Source organism: Doryrhamphus excisus, linkage group LG17, assembly GCF_037039965.1.
Source record: "Doryrhamphus excisus strain RoL-2023G ecotype Guam linkage group LG17, RoL_Dexc_Guam_v1.1, whole genome shotgun sequence".
NCBI classification, from domain to species: Eukaryota; Metazoa; Chordata; class Actinopteri; order Syngnathiformes; family Syngnathidae; genus Doryrhamphus; species Doryrhamphus excisus.
In genome coordinates, this window is record NC_136373.1 from 4,835,681 (window position 1) to 4,855,361 (window position 19,681).

At 42.7% G+C, this 19,681-nt stretch overlaps 1 protein-coding gene across 1 annotated transcript in view; it reads left to right on the top strand.

The window, feature by feature from the left end:
* The first annotated feature begins 3,027 nt into the window (after nt 1-3,027).
* mtor (mechanistic target of rapamycin kinase) overlaps nt 3,028-19,681 on the top strand; it is a 90,209-nt gene continuing 73,555 nt past the window's right edge. Inside the window, exons 1-18 of the mRNA XM_058084201.2 lie at nt 3,028-3,173; nt 3,523-3,665; nt 4,299-4,407; nt 5,626-5,858; nt 5,953-6,153; nt 6,224-6,358; nt 6,450-6,725; nt 8,245-8,353; nt 8,441-8,624; nt 8,705-8,833; nt 8,911-9,155; nt 10,262-10,471; nt 11,028-11,233; nt 12,770-12,892; nt 12,965-13,048; nt 13,124-13,216; nt 13,326-13,460; nt 15,848-15,977. Coding sequence (XP_057940184.2) covers nt 3,537-3,665; nt 4,299-4,407; nt 5,626-5,858; nt 5,953-6,153; nt 6,224-6,358; nt 6,450-6,725; nt 8,245-8,353; nt 8,441-8,624; nt 8,705-8,833; nt 8,911-9,155; nt 10,262-10,471; nt 11,028-11,233; nt 12,770-12,892; nt 12,965-13,048; nt 13,124-13,216; nt 13,326-13,460; nt 15,848-15,977 — 2,731 coding nt within the window. The 5' untranslated portion in view covers nt 3,028-3,173; nt 3,523-3,536. The remainder of the gene's footprint in view (nt 3,174-3,522; nt 3,666-4,298; nt 4,408-5,625; nt 5,859-5,952; nt 6,154-6,223; nt 6,359-6,449; nt 6,726-8,244; nt 8,354-8,440; nt 8,625-8,704; nt 8,834-8,910; nt 9,156-10,261; nt 10,472-11,027; nt 11,234-12,769; nt 12,893-12,964; nt 13,049-13,123; nt 13,217-13,325; nt 13,461-15,847; nt 15,978-19,681) is intronic.

Consider the following 19,681-nt stretch of genomic DNA (forward strand, 5'->3'; position numbering starts at 1 on the left):
TAATTAACCTAGCATGTTTTTGGAATGTGGGAGGAAACCGGAGTACTCGGAGAAAACCCACACATGCACAGGGAGAACATGCAAACTCCACACAGAGATGGCCGAGAGTGGAATTGAACTTGGGTCTTCTACCTGTGAGGCCTGTATGATAACCACTCGACCACCGTGCAGCTGCAACTGTGAAATATAGTTGGTATATACCCTCACAGTGGTAATTTTGTCCAGCGCACCACCAATTTGGTAATGTGGTAGAATGAGGCGCATTGAGATGGGCGTGACAGTGCAGAAGTGTGGGTGCGCCAAAGGAGCGCTTTGTCAGCAGTTCAGCCATCCATTTTTGCTGTGATCAAAGGGGATTTTTTTATGCTTTTTTCACTTTTCTGACCTATAAATATAATTAGAATGTTATATTCTCGTGTTAAATGATGCCAAAGTTTCAGAAAATGAGGTTTGAGCATTTGGAAGTGAGACCTGAAAAAAGTTTAGGATGGCTCAAAACGCTCGGTTTCAAAAGGCGTGGTTAAACTGTTCCTTTGTGATGTCACAGAGGGGCAGAATTCCTTCTATAGTTCATTAGGAATTTTTCTCTTCTTTTTCTTTTCTGTGTTTCTTCTTGCTCTTGCTCCAAATTCGCAGAACAAAAACTTCAAATAAGGGCAAATAAAATTACATAGTACACAGAAGTTGTAGCTTAAACTTTTCCTGACAGAGCAAATCTATTTAGCATGTAACGGCATTTAGATCAACAATACTATCTGCCCCAATGGCTGGACGGGACACAAATAAATAAAAGGAAGCACTTTAGGCGTGTGACCAATCACAGCGGAGTGGGCATACCCCGGACGAGGAAATGAGTTTCAAGAAATGTCCACATTAATTTGAAGCAATATTCACGTTAATGTATTAGCTAAATTGTTTGATCTTTCTCTATAATACGTAGCGGCGGATGATGTAAACGCCAAGACATTGACAGTCAGTGTGTGTCCTTGAACTGCCCTTGAGAGAGTGCCAGAGATGAACTAAGCAGCAGGACCAAAAAAAAGTGCAGTTTCATCATCACTCCGCCCTTATGCATACGTTGACCTTAAAATGGTTGCATTAGCTAATTGCACAGTCTTTGTACCACTTTGTGCCATCATCATCATCATCTTCATCTTCTTCATCATCATCATCATCATCGTCAGTATTTGACAGGCTGTGCTGACTTAGCTTAACACAAACCCATCTTGGGTTCATGTTTGAGGAAAGTGACATCTGTCTTATCGCTCTTCTCTTCCAGTGCATCCTGATTGACAGCAGCCCCCCCCCTCCTGTACACACCTGAGCCCAATTAGCCCTGGGAGAACATGCAAAAGAACCCCGGTCTCCTAGCTGTGACGTCTGCGCGCTAACCACTCGACCGCCGTGCAGCCATGACACAAATAAACAAATACGTAACCAACAGACTGTGACAGGTCGGTATCACAGCGCGATATATACGTACTGTACTTCTGGGCTGTGTCCAGGTAGGTGATGAGATCCCCCCCCCAACCACCCCCACCACATCCCGAAGAACCAGATGTTACTTTATGAATTCTTGCTCAGGAATCTGCGACTCAAACAAAACACTTTTTAACCCTTTCAAAGTATGTTTCCATAACCACAATGTTTTTCAGTAGAAAAAACAAATGGGGGAAAATGGAAAAAAGATATAAAAATTGATAAAATTTAAAATAAATAAATATATAAATAAATAATTAATCCCTCTAATTTATTTATTTAATTAATTAATTAACAATAAAAAATATAAAATTAAAAGACAGTAATTCAAATTTAAATGTTAACACAAATGATTACATTAGTTCATTATAAGGAAAAATCATATTTTCTATTGTTTTTAATTGGACATGTTTGGTCCCAAAGAAGAAATCATGTCATTTTTTTTTGCGTTGGGGTCATTTTAGGCTAATTTAAGGAACAGAGATGATAATTTTTCAATGTTTTTACAAATAAATATTCACCTATATTCATATATTCAATAGACAAATGACAATGAAAAACTGAAAGACACAAAACTCCACCGTAATGCTTCCAAAATACATTTGAACAAAAATAAACACAAGACATGAGAAATCAAAGTCTCCAGCTGACATTTTGTTGGACACATCCTGTCCAGAGGAGGCTTGTTGAGACAGGAGAGCTGACTACACGTGTAGAGCATGTCGAAGTCAAGTATGTGGACGTTTCATCTTGCCTGTCATTCTTTGCCTCTTGCTCACACATTATTTGCAAAAGGCTTCAGGAGAAAGGTGAGTCTCACTGATTGAATACATCCACGTCTCATCAGTTAAAAATGTTCAAAATGGAGGATGAAAAAAAAAGGATCGCGTTTCTCCATTATTACATGTTCTCACCATGTTTCCCGGACCCTGTTATTTTATCCATGTTAAGTGTCATAATGTCTCCTCCCTGTACAAAAACCACATCACAAACTAGAAGCCATAAACTGCATGATGCTTAGGGGCCACATAAGGTTAGAAACGGAGGCTGGAGGATTCAAACACTTCAGTTTCTGGATGACACAATTGTATCTGTTGTTAACCTCTACTTTGTCTCCCCCTTCAGGCTAAAAAGTAAGCTACAGTATATTGGGAGGGGAAAAAATCAATTGCGGTGTGCTTTGTCTCCCTCTTCAGGTTAAAAAGTAACATACATCGAAATAAATCACTTGTGGACACAAACAATTTAACAATTATTTAGCTTCCTCATAAGTATAATGCTAAATTAATTTGTCAGTTTGGCCTATTGTAATATTTTAAAATATATATTTTTAAAAATCTAACAAAATAAACACAATCAAATCATAACATATATACATACTACTAATTGATTAATTAGATCTAATGATATACAGATAATATAATACGTATACAGATAATATACAGATGTATATTTATAGCATTTAAAGACAAAACATTTTAAAAATATCATGAAATTGTGCATATCTGCGTATTATGCGCCGCTTCCGCGCAAGACAACCCTCCTGAACGACTCGCGAGAAGCCTGCCGATCACCTCGTTCTAAACAGCATTAGCTTGCTAACCTTGTGCCAGTTGTTAAAGGCTTTCGTACCATGAGGGATCGATTGCAAAAGTCGGATAGTGTATCGATAACTTGTATATAGCTGCGAACACGTGAGTATACAATGGCATTGCGCTTGTGCTGTTAGATGTGTGCTATAATGGCTAAGGTAAGCTTCTGGTTAGCGCTAGCAGACGTTAGCTAAACATAAACAGTTAGCCATAACATCACCTGAAGTAGTATGTCCTGAAATAAGCATTTTTTTTGCTTATAGGTTATATATAGTTGTTAGTATATAGGATAGGATTGTTACCATGACACCAGAAGCGAAGTCTGTCCTGTCAACCGGTGTGTAGCTAACACACCGGTTAATGAAACACCCAACCCACTTTAAAGGGTCTTCTTCTGTAAGTAGTGTATTTAGTTTATTTACAGTGGCTGATGATGTTTATGTGCATGCAGACCAAGCCATCCAAATGGTGATCATGTCAGGCACAGCTACTGTGCTGCAACAGTTTGTCAGCGGGCTCAAGAGTCGAAATGAAGACACCAGAGCAAAGTCTGCCAAGGATCTGCAGCACTATGTGACTACAGAGTTGAGAGAGGTAAATATACAGTTTATGCTCCTATCCATTATACGGACTCTAACCATATTGCAAAACAGCGGCAATCGGGATGTTGTATTATAGTTGCAAATGTGTTAAACAACAAATTATTCTGTAGTGGTCCAAGATTAATGTAATTAATTTGACGGGCTGCCACAAATAAATTAATTTGTGTAGAAACCCTGTATTGTTAGTGTGAACAAATACAGGAAGTAAACAGACTATCAATAAATCCATTCATTCATTTTCAACCGCTTATCCTCACAAGGGTTGCAGCTGTCTTGGGGCGAGAGGCGGGGTACATCCTGGACTAGTCGCCAGCCAATCACAGGGCACATATAGACAAACAACCATTCACACTCACATTCATACCTATGGACAATTTTGAGGTGCCAATTAACCTAGCATGTTCTTGGAATGTGGGAGGAAACCCGAGTACCCAGAGAACATGCAAACTCCACACAGAGATGGCCGAGGGTGGAATTGAACTCGGGTCTCCTAGCTGTGAGGTCTGCACGCTAACCACTTGACAGCCTCAATAAATCCAACTCTTTTGAATTTTGAATTTTTTTGCACATTGGACCATATTTTGTTCCTGACTTTTCCTAAACGATGGTTTGTTTTATGTCACAGTTAAGTCAAGATGAAGCCACCACATTCTACGATGAATTGAATCACCACATATTTGAACTGGTCTCCAGCTCTGATGTCAATGAGAAGAAAGGAGGGATTCTTGCCATAGGTAAGCAATAATCGATGTATCTTTTGTTCTAGATTTACTGCTTTCCCTGAATGCAGCCTGAAAATATAAAAAAAAATACATACCACCCCTCTAATATGTCTGCTTTTTCCCTTAAAGGGTACCTATTATGCTTTTTTTCTATGTTTCTGACCTATAAATGTAGTTATAATGTAGAATTCTTGTGTTAAATGATGCCAAAATGTCAGATAATTACATTTTTGCATTTTTGAAATGAGCCCTGACATGGCTCAAAATGCTCGGTCTCAAAAGGCGTGGTAAAACTGCCCCTTTGTGACATCACAGAGGGCTGGACTTCCTTATTAAGTAACAATATATCAGTGTCTTAAATGTGTTTATTTTGTGTAAGTCATGGAGCAAAAGCGTTCGTCTGTGTAGCATTATAGCATACAGGAAGCGGGGTCGCTAATAGCCCCCCCCCCCCATGATTCGTGACTCTTCCTGTGTTTTTTTACACATTGGTAGTCCTGTAAAACATGCCAAAATGTCAGATAATGACGTTTTAGCATTTTTGAAATGAGCCCTGGGATGGCTCAAAACGCTTGGTTTCAAAAGGTGTGGTAAAACTGCCTCTTTGTGACATCACAAAGGGCCGGACTTCCTTATTAAGTAACTATTTATCAGTGTCCAAGTGTGTTTATTTTGTGTCAGTCATGGAGCAGAAGCGTTTGTATGTGTAGCATTATAGCATACAGGAAGCGGGGTCGCTAATAGCCCCCCCCCCCACTCCCCCATTATTAGTGACTCTTCCTGTGTTTTTTTACACACTGGTAGTCCTGTAAAACATATTTCATGTTACAGATGCTAAAATGCTAAAGCTACTCACCACTGAGAGACGTCCTGAAGTAACCTCTTTTCTTGAGAAACTTCGGACAGTCCAGTCATGTAAAATCACGTTTTTTTTATCAACTCCTATACAGTTGGCTGCACAAACCGCCCACAGAAAAGTGGGCGTGCCTGGAGGCGGAGGCATGGGTGGAATATATTAAAACAGACTGATTTCGCGTTAACCATGAAATCCAAAAAAATACAGCTGAATAGGTGCAGATTCTGGAAGAACTTGAACGCTTTCTGGGCTGGGTATTGCGTGTAGCTGCTCTATAGGAGTCCACAACTCAAAACACAGCTACTGCCATATTGTGCTCCACCAAGCAAAGTGATGTATTATATGATATAAATACATGTTTTATTGCCTTTTAGTGAGTCTCATCGGAGTGGAGGGAGGCAATGCCACCAGGATTAGTCGCTTTGCCAACTACCTCCGTAACCTGCTACCGTCTGGCGACCCGGTCGTGATGGAGATGGCGTCTAAAGCCATGGGCCACCTATCCATGGCGGGGGATACCTTCACTGCTGAATATGTGGAGTTTGAGGTGAAGAGGGCACTGGAGTGGCTGGGAGCAGACCGGAATGAAGGCAGACGCCATGCAGCAGTAAGTTTAGTAACTTAGGATGCGGAATATATTATTTTTGAATCTGATACTGATACCGATACTGATACCGTAAAATGCTTTCTTTGCTTTCCAGGTGTTGGTGCTAAGAGAGCTGGCCGTGAGCGCCCCCACCTTCTTTTTTCAGCAAGTGCAGCCCTTTTTTGACAACATCTTCTACGCCGTATGGGACCCCAAGCAAGCCATCCGAGAGGGCGCCGTGTCAGCGCTGCGGGCCTGCCTCATCCTAACCACGCAGAGGGAGACCAAAGAAATGCAGAAACCACAGTGGTACAAAGTACGAATGACATCGATCCTTATTTCGGTGCGTCATCGGACGGGGTATAAACATGCCTATGTTTTTGTAGCAAACGTTTGAGGAAGCGGAGCGGGGATTTGATGAAACATTGGCCAAGGAGAAAGGGATGAATCGGGACGACAGGTTCCACGGTGCTCTACTCATCCTCAATGAGTTGGTTCGCATCAGCAGCATGGAAGGAGAGGTGATGCTCGCTTTTCACTCGTCACTCACACCCGAAAACCAGTATAATACCATGCCAGATAAATGTACGGACTTATCTTGCCATCCACCAGCGCATGCGCGAGGACATGGAGGAGATCACGCAGCAGCAGCTGGTCCACGACAAGTACTGCAAGGAGCTGATGGGCTTCGGAACCAAGCCCCGTCACATCACGCCTTTCACCAGCTTTCAGTCTGTGCAGCCGCAGCAGTCCAATGCTCTCTTGGGCCTGCTGGGATACAGCACACCGCAGGGCTTCCTTAGCTTCGGGGCCACGCCGGTGCCTGCTAAGACCTCGCTGGTGGAGAGCAGATACTGCCGGGAGCTCATGGAGGAGCGGTTTGACCAGGTAAATGTTCACCGATGTTTTTACTCCTCCCAGATACCTTATTGTACACATACCCCCAGAAGCAATATCATAGAGTCGTCATCCATTGTTCCTTCGCTGGCAGGCCCATTCATTCATTCATTTTCTACCGCTTATCCTCACGGGGTATGCTGGAGCCTATCCCAGCTGTCTTCAGGCGAGAGGCGGGGTACACCCTGGACTGATGGCCAGCCAATCACAGGGCACATATAGACAAACAACCATTCACACTCACATTCATACCTATGGACAATTTGGAGTCCCCAATTAACCTAGCATGTTTTTGGAATGTGGGAGGAAACCGGCGTACGTGGACAAAACCCGGGCACGAACAAGCGTAGAATCGAACCCATATGCCGATACTGTGCTTTTTCATGGAACTTGGCCCATAGCGATTGGTGGCCAAAAAGGTACTTTTTGTTCCTTCTTCTTCTTCATTTTCTACCGCTTATCCTCACGAGGGTCACGGGGTATGCTGGAGCCTACTTCAGCTGTCTTCAGGCAAGAGGCGGCATACACCCTGGACTGGTGGCCAGCCAATCACAGGGCACATATAGACAAACAACCATTCACACTCGCATTCATACCTATGGACAATTTGGAGTCGCCAATTAACCTAGCATGTTTTTGGAATGTGGGAGGAAACCGGAGTACCCGGAAAAAACCCACGCATGCACAGGGAGAACATGCAAACTCCACACAGACATGGCTGAGGATGGGATTGAACTTCGGTCTCCCAGCCGTGAGGCCTGTTGTGCTAACCACTAGCCCGCCGTGAAGCCTTTATGATAATATTCATTCATTCATTTTTCACTTTTTTGTTTCTTTACTTTATTTTACTCTTATTTAACCTACAAATGTGTCACAACAGGCTGCACAGCGGTGGAGTGTTTAGTGTACAGGCAGCTAGGAGACCCGAGTTCAATTCCACTCTCGGCCATCTCTGTGTGGGTTTTCTCCGGGTACTCCGGTTTCCTCCCACATTCCAAAAACATGCTAGGTTAATTGGCGACTCCAAATTGTCCATAGGTATGAATGTGAGTGTGAATGGTTGTTTGTCTATATGTGCCCTGTGATTGGCTGGCTGGCGACCAGTCCAGTGTGTACCCCGCCTCTCGCTTGAAGACAGCTGGGATAGACTCCAGCACCCCTGCGACCCTCGTGAGGATAAGCGGTACAAAATGAATGAATGAATAGAGAGAAATATAGTAATACAAATGCAAAGTGGACTATAGGGGTGTTATTTCATTGAGTGTGCTCTAGTAATGTTAAAAGCCATAACAATTAATATTGCATTCTACTTGACTGAAATGCACTAATGATGGTTGAGTCTGTAAGCAATTAAGTTGCGATAAACAAGTGACCCTAGTAATTTTCAAGAAGGATAGAAATTGCCCAGTCAGCATTTATAGTGCTAATGAGTTCATTGTAAACAATATGGTGGAGATAAAGACCACTCATTTTATTTAAAAAATCAAAACCTCTTGTTTTTTTTTTCCAGGTGTGTCGATGGGTGCTAAAATACCGAACCAGTAAGAATCCTCTGATCCAGATGACCATTCTCAATCTGCTTCCACGGCTCGGCGCCTTCCAGCCGCACACCTTTACTGGTAAGTGTGGTTCATTTTGAATGTAACCCACACAAGATGAACAAGGAAGTCGATGACCTCAGCCAACACTCTGTTGTCGTCGGATAGACCAATACCTGTCAGACACCATGGGATACCTACTGGGCAGCCTCAAGAAAGAGAAGGAGAGGACAGCAGCCTTCCAAGCTCTTGGTTTGCTGGTGGTGGCGGTCCGAGTAGAAATCCAACCCTACCTGTCTAAGATCCTGGAGATTATCAAGGCAGCTCTTCCACCTAAAGACTTTGCTCACAAGTCAGTCATCGTTGATATTTTCGCGTTCCTGTTCAATTCTTGGAATTTGGCTTCCTGACATGTTCTTGTTTGGTGTACAGGAGGCAGAAGTCGATACAGGTGGATGCAACAGTGTTTACCTGTATCAGCATGCTGTCCAGGGCCATGGGTCCGAGCATCCAACCAGACATCAAGGAGTTGCTGGAGCCTATGTTAGCTGTGGGCCTCAGGTATCATATATTCATATATCAATTCCAGAATTTTATTCTACAACATGTCCTGTGACTTTTTTTTTTTTTGTGTCCAGCCCGGCGTTGACAGCGGTGCTTCACGACTTGAGCCGTCAGATCCCACAGCTGAAGAAGGACATCCAGGATGGGCTGCTCAAGATGCTGTCGTTGGTTTTGATGCACAAGCCGCTGCGTCACCCAGGCATGCCCAAAGGCTTGGCTCATCAGCTGGCGTCACCGAGCCTTACCAACATCCCTGAGGCCAGCGACGTTGGCAGCATCACTCTGGCGCTTCGCACATTGGGAAGCTTTGAGTTTGAAGGTAAGACATTTTGATCCGATAGGAAATGATGGCAATAGCCACGTTTACATGAGGAGTTTTTCTCTTTCCGAATGACCTTTCCGAAAGCAATGGTATACATGGAAAGGAATAGTCTACATTCATTCATTCATTTTCTACCGCTTTTTCCTCACGAGGGTCGTGGGGGTGCTGGAGCCTATCCCAGCTATCTTCAGGCGAGAGGCGGGGTACACCCTGGACTGGTCGCCAGCCAATCACAGGGCACATACAGACAAACAACCATTCACACTCACATTCATACCTTTTGGACAATTTGGAGTCGCCAATTAACCTAGCATGTTTTTGGAATTGAACCCTGGTCTCCTCTCTTGTCTACATGCGGCGCTATAATCAACCAGAATAGTCAATGGGGCATGCGGAGTAAAACGTAAACATCAACATCACGTGATACCGACTTCCTCGAGTTTTTCCTTCAGTTGTTGGAATAACTCCGTATTGCCAGTTTTTCCATTTTTCATCCGTCCAGTCTTGAAATTTAGTTTGAATCAAAAACAAACTTTCCGCAGCAGTCCAATACCGATTGTTCGCCTCCATTTTTTTAAAAATCGAAGAACGTCTGTAGCTGCGTGTTACGTCATATCTCATCATTCGCTGAAAGAACGCACCCGGGAACAGGAAAAGATGGAAAACTGGACTTGTGAATGGCGTATAGAAGGGTTTAGATTCTGTTCCACAGATGGCGCTAATGCACACGAAAGCTGCTTGCCAACCGCCCATAAACAACAGAAGTAGAAGTAGAAGTAGAAAAACACCACGAAGAAGAACGCAGTCTGACAACTTCCTGTTTGAGCGGGTACAAGATACCTCAATCGGATTGGGGAAAGGAATATTCCACCCCTGGGAATCCCATTATATATTCATTCGGATTAGCACTTTTCTTTCGGAATGAGGTGTATACAAAGGTTAGATTCCGTTTGAACAAATAACCCGAATGGAATTGAAATATTTGGGTCCATGTAAACGTGGCTAGTATAAATCATCACAATTTGTTCAGCTCCTGTGTGGTGAATACTTCAACTCCCGTGACATGCGACTGAGGTTGTTCTAACTCGGTGGTCTCTCATCAGGACACTCCCTCACCCAGTTTGTGCGCCACTGTGCCGACCACTTCCTGAACAGCGAGCACAAGGAGATCCGAATGGAGGCGGCGAGAACCTGCTCCCGCCTCCTCACTCCCTCCATACACCCCATCAGCGGCCATGTTGTGAGCCAGACAGCTGTGCAAGTGGTTGCGGACGTGCTGAGTAAGCTGCTGGTGGTCGGCATCACAGACCCAGGTAACCAAGAAACGGACAACCATCCTGGGTGACCTTTTTAAAAAAAAAAAAAAAGATTAAAGACACTTTTTAATCAGGCTTTTAACTAATATTTTTAAATCTTTTTAGTCCTATTTTATGCTTTTAGTCTTTAGCTTTTAACTCCAGTATTTCCTCCACACTGGGGGCTGTGTCGGGTCTGCTGAGGGTGTGCCATCCTTGGGTCCCTTCGACCCGGCCGGCTGGGGGTTCCTCCCTTTGATGTGGGGGTCTGCCTGTCTGTCGGAGTCGGATGGCACGGCCTGCGGGTCCTCCCAGTGTGGACGGCCCCAAAGGGGGCGTTTCCTTGATCCTCAGTGCCATGCCATGTCTCCCTACTGTGTGTGTGTGTGTGTGTGTGTCTAGTATGGAGGGTGTGAGGGAGGGGCTTTCTTTGTAATTGTTTTTCCTTATAATTGTGGTAATTGTTTTTAATTCTGTAAAGCACTTTGTGTTGCATGTCTTTGCAGGAAAAGTGCTCTACAAATAAAGTTGATTTGATTTGATTATACATTAACCTGAATGATTTTACCGTCAGATCCCGACATCAGATACTGTGTGTTGGCGTCCCTCGACGAGCGTTTCGATGCTCACCTGGCACAGGCGGAGAACCTGCAGGCGCTCTTTGTAGCCTTGAACGATGAAGTATTCGAGATCAGAGAACTGGCCATCTGCACCATCGGACGTCTCAGCAGCATGAACCCGGCCTTTGTCATGCCCTTCTTACGCAAGATGCTCATTCAGGTAGTACATGTATACTATGTGTGACTTTGGCTTTAATGCTAATGAGCTGTGTTTATCTAAGAAGTACTATTATGCCATCCATCCATTTTCCTTCGCTTATCCGGGTCGTGGGGGCAGCAGTCTCAGTCGGGAAGCCCAGACTTCCCGGTCCCCGGCCACCTTCTCCAGCTCCACCGGGAGGAAACCAAGGCATTCCCAGGCCAGCTGTGAGACATAATCCCTCCAGCATGTCCTAGGTCTGCCTTTTCCCGGCTGCGCATGCCTGGAACACCTCACCAAGGGAGGTGTCCGGGAGGCATTCGGACTAGATGCCCGAGCCACCTTAACTGACTCCTCTCGATGTGAAGGAGAAGTCCAGCTACCCTACAGAGGAAACTCATTACAGCCGTCTGTATCTGCGATCTCATTCTTTCGGTCATTACCCAAAGCTCATGACCATTGGTGAAGGTGGGAACGTAGATCGACCACCATGACGGTCCGGTACTGAGACCGCATTACTGCCCATCCGTCTGTCGACTCTCACGCTCTCACCTTCCCTCAAGACCCAGAGATACTTAAACTCCTTCTCCTGGGGCAGCACCTCATTCCCAACCCGGAGGGAGCACTCCACCCTTTTCCGACTGAGACCCATGGCCTCTGATTTGGAGGTACTTTGGAGTCTCATCCCAGATGCGTCACACGCAAATCGTCCCAGTAAATGCTGAAGGTCACAGCCCGAAGACGCCATAAGAAACACGTCATCTGCAAATAGCAGAGATGAGATTCTAAGGCCCCCCCGAACCGGTCTCCCTCAACACTTTGGCTGCGCCTAGAAATTCTGTCCATGAAAACTGTGAACAGAATCGGTGACAACGTTTACCGAAAACAGGCTGGACTTACTACTGGCAATGCGAACCAGACTCCTGCCTCGTTTGTACAAGGACCTGATAGCATGTAGTAGCGCGCCACCAATCCCGTACTCCCGGAGCACCCCCCAAAGCAGTGATTTTCAACCACTGTGCCGCGGCACACTAGTGTACCTTGAGAAACCGTCAGGTGTGCCGTGAGGAATTATCCAATATCACTTTTTATAATTAACATTTATTAATCATCATTTGCAAATATTATGTCAATAGTATACATGGACCCAAATATTCCAATTGCATTTTGTTTATTTGCTCAAACGGAAAGAATTGAACAGGGATGGAATATTCCTTTAACCCAGGGGTCTCAAACTCGCGCCCCGCGGGCCAAATGCAGCCCGCGAGACGCGAGACATTTTGTAACATTTTTGGTTAGTGGTGTGCCACAAGATTTTTCCAATGTAAAAAAAAACGTGCCGTGGCTCAAAAAAGGTTGAAAAACACTGCCCCAAAGGACGCCACAAGTTCCACAAAGCGCATGTAGACTGGTTGGGCAAACTCCTATGCACCGTCAAGCACCCTCGTGAGGGTGTAGAGCTGCTATTATTATAATTTTTACATACAATAATGCACTGCAACCGCACTTGACCAGTCACTTATAAGAGAAAAGTCATCTTTTTTTTGTTTGTCGCAGATCTTAACTGAGTTGGAGCACAGCGGAGTGGGCAGAAACAAGGAGCAGAGTGCACGTATGCTGGGCCACCTCGTGTCCAATGCCCCTCGTCTCATACGGCCCTACATGGAACCCATCCTCAAGGTGCTACCTCGATTGTGGTCATACATATGCCTTTTGATGAGCTACTTAGCTTCTTAAACTTTGCTTTCCTAGGCTCTCATCCTCAAGCTGAAAGACCCAGACCCCAATCCCGGAGTGGTCATCAGCGTACTTGCCACTATTGGCGAGCTGGCTCAGGTAAAGTGGAAGTGGAAAGAAACCGGAAGCAGGAATAGATCAACTGAATGTTGTGATGTTCTGTTTTCCTGTCAGGTGAGCGGCCTGGAGATGAGGAAGTGGATGGACGAGCTTTTCCCAATCATCATGGACATGCTGCAGGACTCGTCTTCACTCGCCAAACGACAGGTATGTGATGTGATTTGTATTTAGCCACCTGTGCAGGGTTCAATTCCATAACCATTTTTCACAACATAATAAAAGATCAAGATTACTTGATACTGCGTTTCTCCACCAGGTGGCGTTGTGGACCTTGGGTCAACAGGTGGCGAGTACGGGTTATGTGGTGGAGCCCTACCGGAAGTACCCTTCCCTGCTGGAGGTGCTGCTCAACTTCCTGAAGACGGAGCAAAACCAGGGTATCAGGAGAGAGGTATACGCACACACACACACACACACACATGTGTGTTTCTCACGCTTTCCTTATAGGCGACATGCCTTTGGGAGCTCAGTAACTTCTAATGAGGCCTGACTGCACACACACACATGCTAAACAAATTAAGGTTTGCCCGTCTGTTTGGACTTGGAACACTGAATTGTCATTGCATGAATACAAACACTCCACTTTTCCATAGAGACCTGAAACTTTCCTTTTTTTTTTTTTTATTTGTTCAGCATGATGTCATTGAAAATAGTTTGTTTCCTTACCTGTTACATAATGACAGTACAGCAGCCGCATAGATGAAACCGAATTGGGACTGGAGAATCCATAAAAAAAGTACATAAATGAATAAATAAACAACAATTTAAAAAAGATTTGAAGAATAAAATAAATCAAAAATAATCTTTTAATTGTATTTAATTTACATTTGTGAAATTATTGTTATTATTATTATTATAATTATAACATATAAAACATAATATATAATTATGTTATAATTATAAAATAATTATATTGCAAAATACAGCCACACAAAGTAACCAGAATTTTTTAAAATTTCAATCTGTAAGAGGTAGCTATGGAAGTAAATAACTAAATAAATAAATATATACATATTTATTCATTCATTCATTCATTTTCTACCGCTTTTTCCTCACGAGGGTCGCGGGGGTGCTGGAGCCTATCCCAGCTGTCTTCGGGTGAGAGGCGGGGTACACCCTGGACTGGTGGCCAGCCAATCACAGGGCACATATAGACAAACAACCATTCACACTCACATTCATACCTATGGACAATTTGGAGTCGCCAATTAACCTAGCATGTTTTTTGGAATGTGGGAGGAAACCGGAGTACCTGGAGAAAACCCACGCATGCACGGGGAGAACATGCAAACTCCACACAGAGACGGCCGAGGGCGGGAACCGAACCCCGGTCTCCTAGTATACATATTTAATTAATTGACTATAATACCATTTAATTTCAATGTTTGAATTAATTTATATTAAATAATATTACACAAAGAAATTTTATAAAGTATTTCAATCAATGTAAACAAACACACAAAAGTTATTTATTTTAGTTTTATTGTATTTAATCTAAAGCTGGGATAGGCTCCAGCACCCCCGCAACCCCTGTGAGGAAAAAGCGGGAGAAAATGACTGAATGAATGAATATTACACAAAGACATTTTAAAAAAGTATTTCAATCAATGTAAACAAACACACACAAAAGTTATTTATTTTAGTTTTATTGTATTTAATCTAAAGCTGGGATAGGCTCCAGCACCGCCGCGACCCTCGTGAGGAAAAAGCGGTAGAAAATGAATGAATGAATATTACACAAAGACATTTTTTTAAAAGTATTTCAATCAAAGTAAACAAACACACACAAAAGTTATTTATTTTAGTTTTATTGTATTTAATCTAAAGCTGGGATAGGCTCCAGCACCCCCGCGACCCTCGTGAGGAAAAAGCGGTAGAAAATGAATGAATGAATTTCAATCAATGTAAACAAACACACGCAAAAGTTATTTATTTTAGTTTTATTGTATTTAATCTAAAGCTGGGATAGGCTCCAGCACCCCCGCGACCCTCGTGAGGAAAAAGCAGTAGAAAATGAATTAATGAATTTCAATCAATGTAAACAAACACACACAAAAGTTATTTATTTTAGTTTTATTGTATTTAATCTGAAGCTGGGATAGGCTCCAGCACCCCCGCGACCCTCGTGAGAAAAAAGTGGTAGAAAATGAATGAATTAATGAATATTACACAAAGACATTTTAAAAAGTATTTCAATCAATGGACACAAACACACACAAAAGTTATTTATTTTAGTTTTATTGTATTTAATCTAAAGCTGGGATAGGCTCCAGCACCCCCGCAACCCTCGTGAGGAAAAAGCGGGAGAAAATGAATGAATTAATGAATATTACACAAAGAAATTTTAAAAAAGTATTTCAATCAATGTAAACAAACACACACAAAAGTTATTTATTTTAGTTTTATTGTATTTAATCTAAAGCTGGGATAGGCTCCAGCACCCCCGCAACCCTCGTGAGGAAAAAGCGGGAGAAAATGAATGAATTAATGAATATTACACAAAGAAATTTTAAAAAAGTATTTCAATCAATGTAAACAAACACACACAAAAGTTATTTATTTTAGTTTTATTGTATTTAATCTAAAGCTGGGATAGGCTCCAGCACCCCCGCGACCCTCGTGAGGATAAGCGGTAGAAAATGAATGAATGAATATTTTAATTAGTATAACTACACAATGACAATGTACGGTAAATCTATCTAACTTGTATACCTTACTCTATGAAATTAGAGTGTAACAATAATAACTGTATTTTTTTTTTTCCCGGAATTCCGACAGGCCATCCGTGTGCTGGGTCTGCTGGGCGCTCTGGACCCATACAAACACAAGGTGAACATCGGCATGATCGACCAGTCACGGGATGCCTCTGCCGTCAGCCTTTCAGAGTCCAAGTCCAGTCAGGACTCAGGTATGCCAACACTGGATCACCGTGACTAAACTTTATGCATCGGGAATACATTTCATTGTGCTTTGGAATAATTTTTACTTTTTTATTCTCTTTAAAACCTCTCAGTCTTAGCAGATGGAATGTCTGTACGCCCACATCCCAAGTGTCTGACTATGGTCATTATTTACACACACGTCCATTTTGGGCTATCCTTTCGGGACTTGTGTGTGTGTGTGTGTGTGTGTATAAGCCGGATGGACACTGTTACACACAGACAAATTGGTGTCATTTTATGACGTCTGCCAGATTTTAACATGCGTGATGACCACAGGACATTTGCAGAAATAATACTTAGTATTTAGATAGGAATTAGAAAATATATATATTCCAATGAGGCATGGAAGTCACAGTACATTTACTAGGGTGAACTTCCTGTGGATGGTCGAATGCTTATGGACGGTAAAATCTGGGTAGCTGACATTTAGGAAACGTGTCCTAGATGTGTCTAAGATGTCATTTTATTCATATGAAATAATATTCATTCATTTACTTTCTACTGCTTATCCTCACAAAGGTGGGGTACACCCTGGACTGGTGGCCAGCCAATCACAGGGCACATATAGACAAACAACCATTCACACTCACATTCATACCTATGAATGTTCATACAATTTGGAGTCGCCAATTAACCTAGCATGTTTTTGGAATGTGGGAGGAAACCGGAGTACCCGGAGAATGCAAACTCCACACAGCGTGGAATTGAGCTCGGGTCTCCTAGCTGTGAGGCATACACACTAACCACTCAATTCCAACCACTTGTGCCACCATTGACGGGAACCACAAAGTCCAAAGAAATACAGCTGAATAGGTGCAGTTTCCGGAAGAACTAGAAAGCTTTGTGTGCTGGTTATTGTGTATAGCTGCTCTATAGGACTCCACAACTCAATACAAAGGGACAAAAAATGAGCATAATTTAAGATTCTGATCAGGTCTCTATGTATGTAAGCAACATACATACATTCATTCATTCAGTTTCTACCACTTATCCTCACAAGGGTCATGGATGTATGCTGGAGCCTATCCCAGCTGACTTTGGCCGAGAGGCAGGGGTACACCCTGGACTGGTGGCCAGCCAATCACAGGGCACACATAGACAAACAACCATTCACACTCACATTCGTACCTATGGACAATTTGGAATCGCTAATTAACCTAGCATGTTTTTGGAATGTGGGAGGAAACCGGAGTACCCGGAGAATGCAAACTCCACACAGAGATGGCCGAGAGTGGAATTGAACTCGGGTCTCCTAGCTGTGAGGCATGCATGCTAACCACTCGTCCACTGTGCAGCCCTTAAATCATATTACAAAGGTAATTTTGGCAGGACATTTTGTACAAAAAAATAGCGGGATCTCTGTGTGAAAGCTGCAATTTTTTTCTCCTCAATACGGGGTGGGAGTTACACAGTTAACCTGACAATTTTTCCGCCTCCTGAGGTAGTACACAGTACCCCACGTTGTCGGGTTCTATATTGAAAGCACATGCGTATAAATTCCACATCTACTGGTATGGCTCTGATGTGCAGCATCGGCGTGTGAAAGAATCTACTTGCCTGCAATTTTCTACCTCCTGTATGAAAGGCACCACCCTTATATATTATATATGATATATGTTCATCCACGACCATACTTCCAAGAAATTGTCAGATATAGAAGAGCTTTATTTACAGAGCCATGTAATTTGCATTTACCCATACGCACAAATAGGGAAGCTGAGTGTCTGAGTGATAATAGTTTTCCCAGATCTGTTCTCCAACTGAATGGCGTCCAGCCAAACCCGTAGGATCAGGTTGTGTGTGTTGGCGGATTTATTAGGGTCACTGTGTGGAGAGAGAGAGAGAGAGAGTGTAGGTTTTTAGGGCACAGATTTTGTCACCGGTTCTGCACATCTCTCTTGTCTGAAAGTCAAGGTCTTAAAACCTGATGGATTATTATTGCCTACATTTGCAGAAAACTGCTCAAATCTTTATTTAGCCATACTGATAGACTTAAATGGTATTAATAAAAAAGCCCAGTAATGATCTTTCTCGATCTTAAGTCTGCAAGCCTGTGTCCGTCTATTATGTCTACAACGCCATGCGTCTTCAGGGAGAAGGTCGGCGAAACTCTGAATACCAGACGTCTGTAGGCTCATATTGCCTGTGGAACTCACTAGTTCTGCGTGGCTAAATGGACACACTAACCCCCCCCCCCCCCTCCCCCTCCACCCCCTGTAAGCATAACCTGTCAAAGACAACATTTGTGAAAATAATTAAGGAGAACATGTGGTATGAATGTTCATCCATGATGACTCATTACATATAGCCACATGGTCCGCGGGTGCATGAGTGCTGCCAGCACTGGGGGAACTGCGGTTCATAAGATGAGATAAGATATGCCTTTATTCGTCCCTCAATGGGGAAATTTGCATTGCACAGCAGCAAGAGTACAGACTCAGTTAAGCAGTACAAAATACACAATATAGAAAAATAAACAATATAAACAACCCAAGTATTAACAAATCAACAATTTTACCCAGAGTTATATACAAATACAGTTTGCAGATAATATGAAATGAGATGAGATATATGACCAGTCTATACACCAGGGGTCTCAAACATGCGGCCCACGGGCCAAATGTGGCCCGCAGGACACTAGTTTGAGGCCCCCGCCTTGATATGAAAGTTTAATGTTAGTGCGGCCCGCGCAAGTTTGATATGGATGCTGTATGGTATCATGTACCCAGAAAAAATGATTACGTTTGATTAATGTTCATGTTAAAGGTTAAATAACTGTTAATAGTTATCCTCCCTATCCGTGTGGAAGTGGTAAGTTTTTGGCTATTTAAGTTTAAAGGAAATAACTTGAAGGCTACCGTTTAGGTCACTAGCTCTCTAGTTTGCGAGTTAGCATGTGTCTCAAGACCCTGCAGTTGCGCAATATGTTGTAAATAAAGAGTATAAATGTGACTATAGTCGTGTTTTGTCATGTCTACAGGGCTCTAATAATGCTTTGTTCATTTTAATCTGAAAAAAATAATTTGTCTACCCACCAACTATATGTGGTTTCTTAAGTTTTTATTATTTGCCGTTTTATTATTATTATTATATTTATTTATTTATTACTGATTGATTGATTTTCTTGATTTGTTTATTTATTTTTCATCTTATTTTGTGTAGAAAAATACAAATTAAGATATTGGAGAACAGTGGAATGTTTTATCAGAGCTTTTCTTGTAGAAAATTGGAACCAAAGTTTATTCATTTTTCTGTTTTTAATAAATGCGTTTTTTTTTTTTTTTGAAAACCTGATGTGGCCCAGTCTCACCCAGACCCTAGCTCCAGTGGCCCCCAGGTAAATTGAGTTTGAGACCCCTGCTATACACTATGAGATCTTGCTAGTGAGTTAATATGAGGCATTATAGAAATACTTCACTTAGAACTTAATAGTGCAATATATTGCACTTAGAGCCTTAATATTGCACGTGGAGCTTGATCAGATATTGCACATTGCACAGATATTGCACATTCTTAGGATGTTTTATCTACTGGTTAGCATAGTCAGGAGACCCGGGTTTGAATCGTCGTCGCATCTTTTGCATCGTTCTCCCTCTACCAGCAACTCCGCCTTCCTCCCACATCCCATAAACAAGACTGTAAATTGTCCATAGGAATGATTGTTTGTCTA